This window comes from Petaurus breviceps, unplaced genomic scaffold (assembly GCF_028583685.1).
Source record: "Petaurus breviceps papuanus isolate PSGF00001 unplaced genomic scaffold, PetGlider_PUasm1.0 178, whole genome shotgun sequence".
Lineage (NCBI taxonomy): Eukaryota > Metazoa > Chordata > Mammalia > Diprotodontia > Petauridae > Petaurus > Petaurus breviceps.
The window spans coordinates 9,493,209-9,499,324 of record NW_027185777.1 but is presented as its reverse complement, the minus strand read 5'-3'; the positions used below and the strand labels follow the sequence as shown (position 1 = coordinate 9,499,324).

Genomic DNA, 6,116 nt, shown 5'->3' with positions numbered 1-6,116 from the left:
CTTTCTGATCCTTAATTTCCTCATCTGCCAAATGAAGACTTAGATAGACCCTAAGATTTCATCTAACTCTTAAGTCTATGATCCTATGATGTTATGGTAATCTATTATCAAATGAGCTTTGCCTCTGTTTTATGTAATTCTGTAACAATTGCTCTGATCAAGGGAAAACAGAAGACAAATGCAAATAAAAAAGGCATAAATTTTTGCTTTATATGTAATTTTCAGGGACATATCTATTATTTAAAATAAGGAACATATCTCCTTTAATTTAATAAGTTCTTAAGATCAATACATGTCTTTCAATGGCAATAGAACTACTGTATCAGTGGTGTTACTTTGGACAAGCAAAAATGTTTAAAAAAATACACACACACACACATAAAGTCGCAATCACAGAACTAAACACCAATACCGAAGTTTTAAAAATAGACTTTATCTGAGCTCTTTATTTCATGTCACTTAAAGAGACTGGATGAAGCAAACTTTTAAGTGTTTGTTTGACACCCATTGCCACCTGAGGAAAATGTTTTTAAAATTACTCAGGACAAAAATCATAAAATTTGCAACACTTAAATTGTAAAACCATATTTTCTCAGATGAAAATACAATTCAAAATTATACAAATGAAATGACTGTTAATGAAAACAGCTCCCACAAGGAGTATGCCTGAATTTTTTTACATCACCTGAAATTGTTTGAATTGCAATTCCTTCAAGTCTTATGATTATGGAATGTGGACATGAAATGTAATCCAATCACCTTTTCTCTGGGAAGATTGTTTGCAGAATCTTAGCAGAAGCAGGCATGTGCTTTGCTAGGAGCTCCATAAGATGTATGAGGCTTTTGTGTGTGCTTGTGTGTGTGTGTGTGTGTGTGATTTACATGAATCTAATAGCCTTTCCTACTGTCATATTTTAGGTAGAGACCAACAATAATTAAACAGGGCCAATGTATGAAGCCTAATTTCTAAGTATTTTATACTTACTGTCCTGAGAAAAGATCTTTCCAGACCTAGAAAAGGAATAAGCATTCCACTAGTGTGCAAAGGACTGGGAGACAGCACACAACTGAATAATACAATTTCACATGGAAACAATCACTTTGGTTCAAGGCTGGGGGAAGTTTTATCCAAAGGGTTAATTTATCAAACACAATAATAGATCAATGTCCTCATGGTATTTCACTAAATGAGAGCGTGTTCATTCTGTTCAATGTTGCCCATGAGATCTTTTGTGTCACTAGCTCCTGGAGTGGATCCTGTGTTGAAATAGAGAGTGTTGTCAAAGTTCGCTTCTTGCGGTACTCGGACCTGCCGTTTCCTATAAAAGAAATACGCAGCAGCACCGACTCCTGTCAGAATGAGGAGCAGCATGACGACGATGATCCCAGCCGAATTATGAGATTTGGTGGCTTTTCTAGTCTCCGGTCCTTCTATAAAGAAGCAGGAGCCACCGTTAGAGGAAGGACACAAGCGAAGTGGCAAAGAATCTGACTTAGGGAGAAGAGGACAATGCAATTTCATCAGAGCAGGGGAATTTGTAGCTATTTTCCCACACCACGTTTGTCAAACAGAAAAGAAAGATGAGTAACAATCCACAGGACACAAAACAACGTGCAAAATGTTAATAATATCAACTAGTTGTAGGATTATTTTAGCTCCATAGGGATTGATTAGCTATATCATTGTCATTTTAAAACGAACATAAGGTTAGAACTTGAAAATATAAAAATTATACAACTATATTAATCACTTTAGCACTGAAATTTCTGGGGTGTCCTTACCTTTTGGGTTGATCAATGCCTGAGTAGGCGTAGGATCAATAACTTTGGGGGAAAAAAAGACGTTTAAAATTTACATGAGCTCATAATTAAGTGGCACTTGTGTAATTTATATTATTTAATTCTCAAATATGTGCAAACGATTCCATATTTAGACTGTACTCTACTATAATTTGCTCTGCCTGTACTTACCCAACATCTATCCATGGCTTTATTTTACCCCCCCCCCCCCCCCGCCCATCCTATACTTATACTCATTGAACGTAGCATCCTGTTATTGATGGAACTTTCTTATAATAATGATAATAATAGTTCACTCTTATTTAGCACTTTACAGCTTATAAAGTTCTCTTCTAACAGGAGGGATATGTGATAGATATTGGAAGTATTATTATTTCTGTTCTATAAAGGAATTGAGACTTGGTGAGGTTAAAAGATTGTCCATGGTCATGCTATCGCCACTAAGTGGCAAATGTCAGGCATACAAGTCTCCTGATTCCCTGTCCATTACACCATGTTCCAAGCTATTATCAACATCAGATCCTAGATATGAGGTATTGACCAGCTTGCTAGGGCTATAAATACCCCAGAATGTGTCTCCCTACCCACTCATGATTTTGGCAATATGAGAATATATCTTCAAAATGAAATGATAAACCTAAATTACAATATGAACATAAAAGGCTTTGTTTGTTTCAGGAGAGGAATAGATAGAACTCTTTAAGTATATTTATGTTCAACTTATCCCTAAACTCCCAAGACCATTCTCCATTTATAATGTCCCAATGTGGCTCCAACGTGGCTTAAACTCTATTGGATCCCTAACAATTGCTCTACTGGCCCCTCATGTATGTCTGACTGTGTGAGTAGTGGAAATGGTGTGATGAACACTTCAACATTATAGGAAAAAAATACCTACTTTTTTCTCTTTTACAAATATACCCTTTGTAGGAAGAACAGTAAAGGTTGTTCCATAGTCCACTTGAAGAATAGAGCTCCACACAGTCTTCATTGCGATCACTAGAGGGCTCTCCCGTTTTCCAATTGATGAAAGAGACAGGATTGTTGTTTATCCAAAGCCAGTTCCCTGATTGTTAAGAGGGGAGAGCCAAAAGCTATTTAGCAATAATCACTCTGAAGACCTTAGCTCATTTTAGGTAGATATATTGATGTTATATACATGAATTTCAAAAATAATTCATATTAGATTCCATAGATTCCAAACCAGATTTTTCACCTATGAGGATACAGTGTCTAGTTATTGAAGATAAGCAGAGACTAATCCAACAATAAGAAATTTTAAAGAGTTTTAACAAGTATATTTCACTCCCAAGGCACCATAGTTGATGCTGAGGGAAATTTAGATGTACATAACATCCTTCCTGCCATTACAGAGCTTAGAATCAAGTAAGGGGGCTAAGAAATCCACAGAGAGCTGTAATACAAATCAAATTTGATGATTGCATAATGTAAGTATTTAAGCCCAGAGAAGGGAAAGCTTCCAGGAAGGCTTCATAGAAGATGCAGTATTTGAACTGGATTTAGAAGAAGAGATAGCACTTTAACAGAGAGATGTGTTAAGGAGGCTACACACGCATAAGAAATCATATCAGCAAATGCAAACAGGCAAGAAGTTATGCTTAGAAATTCATAAGGAGTAAAGTTTATCTGGAAAATAGAATGCAGGAAGGAGAGGAGTGTTTGGTAAGTTTGGAAGAGTAGGTTAGAACTAGATTGTAAAATGAATGAGAAAAAGATTAAATATTAAACAATGTTCCAGGCACTATGCTACATGATGGGAGATATAAAACCAAAAGTGAGAGAGTCCCTGCCCTCAAGGAGCTTATATTTTATTAGGGAAAGATAGGCATATATAGGGACTTCACCTATCTCCAGATAGGTAGACTTCACCATTTCCAGAATCTCTTGATTCTCCAAGATGAATTCAACTTAGAAATTCAGGCTTCTTAGTCCCTCATGCCTCTGGGGTCCTTTCTTCACCCTAACTGGAAAGGGTAGAGAGAGGAGAGCTCCTCCCTGACCCTCTTTCACTTAAACATGGGAGCCAGGGAATTCTTGTCATTCCTCACTCAGATACTCTCTTGAACTTTATCATCTCCAAAAACTCATCACTCTGCAAGATGATATGAACTTGGAAACCCACACCTCATCAGATCATTTCCCACCCTGGCTGTGTGACTCCATTGTGCCCTTATACCAGCTAACCTTTCCCCTACATGCCCATTTTTCAGCTTCTTTTTATGTATTCTTTTCCCCATTAGATAATGAATTACTTGAGGGCTTGGACTATTTTATGTCTTTCTTTGTATTCCCAAAACTTAGAACAGTGCCTGGCACATAGAAGGCACTTAATAAATACTTATTGACTGTTTTGACTCTAAATCTGAGTAATGACCAGGGAAGTATATTTTGGTCCATGTACTGTTAACAGGAATTGTTAGCATGGAGTTGTCAACAGATATATTTTGTTTTTCTTAAACAAAAATTTTTTCCCAATTGCATGTCAAGACAATTTTTAGCATTCATTTTTACAAGATTTTGACTTTCAGATTTTTCTTCCTCCCTCCTTTCTTCTTTCCCCTCCCCTCTTACTAAAATGATAGGCAGTTTGATATGTTATACATGTACTGTCATGTAAAACATATTTCCATATTAGTCACAGTTGTGAAAGAACAAACGGATTAAAAGGGAAAAAAAACTATGAAGAAGAATAAAGTAAGTGAAAAAAAAGCATGCTTTGATCTGCATCCAGACTCCATAGTTCTTTTCTGGATGTGGACAGCATTTTCTTTCATGAGTTCTTGTACTTCGAATATTGTATTGCTCAGAAGAGCTGAGTGATTCATAGTTGATCATCAAACAATGTTGCCGATATTGTGTACAATGTTTTCCTGGCTCTGCTCATTTCACATTTCATCAGTTTGTACAAGTCTTTCCAGGTTTTTCTGAAATCTGCCTATTCATCATTTCTTATTGCACAATAGTATTCCATTACATTCATGTACCATAGCTTTTTCAGCCATTCCCCAATTGACAGGAATCCCCTCAATTTCCAATATTTTGCCACCACAAAAAGAGCTGCTATAAGTATTTTTGCACATGTAGGTCCCTTTCCATTTTTTATGCTCTCTTTAGGATATAAAACTAGTAGTGGTACTGCTGGATCAAAGGGTATGCACAGTTTGATAGCTCTTTAGGCATAGTTCCAAATTACTCTACAGAATGCTTGGATCAGTTCACAACTCTATCAGCAGCATTAATGATCCAGTTTTCCCACATCCTCTCCAACATTTATCATTTTCCTTTTTTGTCACATTAGTCAATCTGATAGGAGTGTTGTGGTACCTCAAAGTTGTTTTAATTCGCAATTCTCTAATCAAACTTGATTTATAGCACTTCTTCATATGCCTATAGATAGCTTTGATTTCTTCATCTGAAAACTGCTTGTTCATATCCTTTCATTATTTATCAATTGGGGAATGGCTTTTATTCTTATAAATTTAACTCTATATATTTGAAAAACGAGGCTTTATCAGAGATACTTGCTGTAAAGCTTATTTCCCAGCTCTCTGCTTTCCTTCTCATTTTGGTTGCATTGATTTTGTTTGTACAAAAGCTTTTTAATTTAATATAATCAAAATTATTTATTTTATATTTTTCAATGCTATGTCTTGCTTGGTTATAAACCTGTAACTCACTTAACTTCTTTAAGAATTTGGATGCTATTTCATGGTGTGTGTGTGTAGTATTGCTATTACTTCATTGCCTATGACACTTTTTAGCAAGATTTAGTTTCCTTCCTTATCTCTTTTAATTTGGTCTATTTTTGCTTTGTCTGACATCAGGATTGCTATCCCTGCTTTTTTACTTCATCTGAAACACAACAGATTCTGTTCCAGTCCCTTACCTTCACAGTGTGCATCTCTCTGCTTCAGGTTTGTTTCTTATAAACAACATATTGTAGGATTCTGATTTTTTATCTACTCTGCTATCTGCTTTTGCTTTATGGGAGAGTTCATCCCATTCACATTCACAGTTATTACTAATTGTGCATTTCTCTTCATTCTATTTTCCCCATTTATACCTTTCTCTCTCCTTTCACCCTGTCCATGTTCACCAGTGTTTTACTTCTGTCTACAACCTTTCCCTCTCTGCCCTCTCTTCTGTCACTCTCCCCCCACCCTTTACTTAATCTTCTCCCCTATTTTTGTGTTGAGTAAAATAAATTTCTATATTCAACCAATTGTGTATATTATTCATTCTCTGAGATAATACTAATGAAAGTAAGGTTAAAGCAATGCCCATTACATACCCTC

General features: G+C 35.9%; 1 protein-coding gene across 2 annotated transcripts in view; it reads right to left on the bottom strand.

The window, feature by feature from the left end:
• Positions 1-417: 417 nt before the first annotated feature.
• MRC1 (mannose receptor C-type 1) overlaps positions 418-6,116 on the bottom strand; it is a 127,812-nt gene continuing 122,113 nt past the window's right edge. The window contains exons 28-30 of one of the 2 annotated variants that reach the window (XM_069086266.1): positions 2,699-2,866; positions 1,783-1,824; positions 418-1,431 (exon numbers count right to left, since the gene is read on the bottom strand). In XM_069086266.1, coding sequence (XP_068942367.1) covers positions 1,184-1,431; positions 1,783-1,824; positions 2,699-2,866 — 458 coding nt within the window. In that variant the 3' untranslated portion in view covers positions 418-1,183. The remainder of the gene's footprint in view (positions 1,432-1,782; positions 1,825-2,698; positions 2,867-6,116) is intronic. The other variant, XM_069086267.1, reaches the window with a different exon arrangement.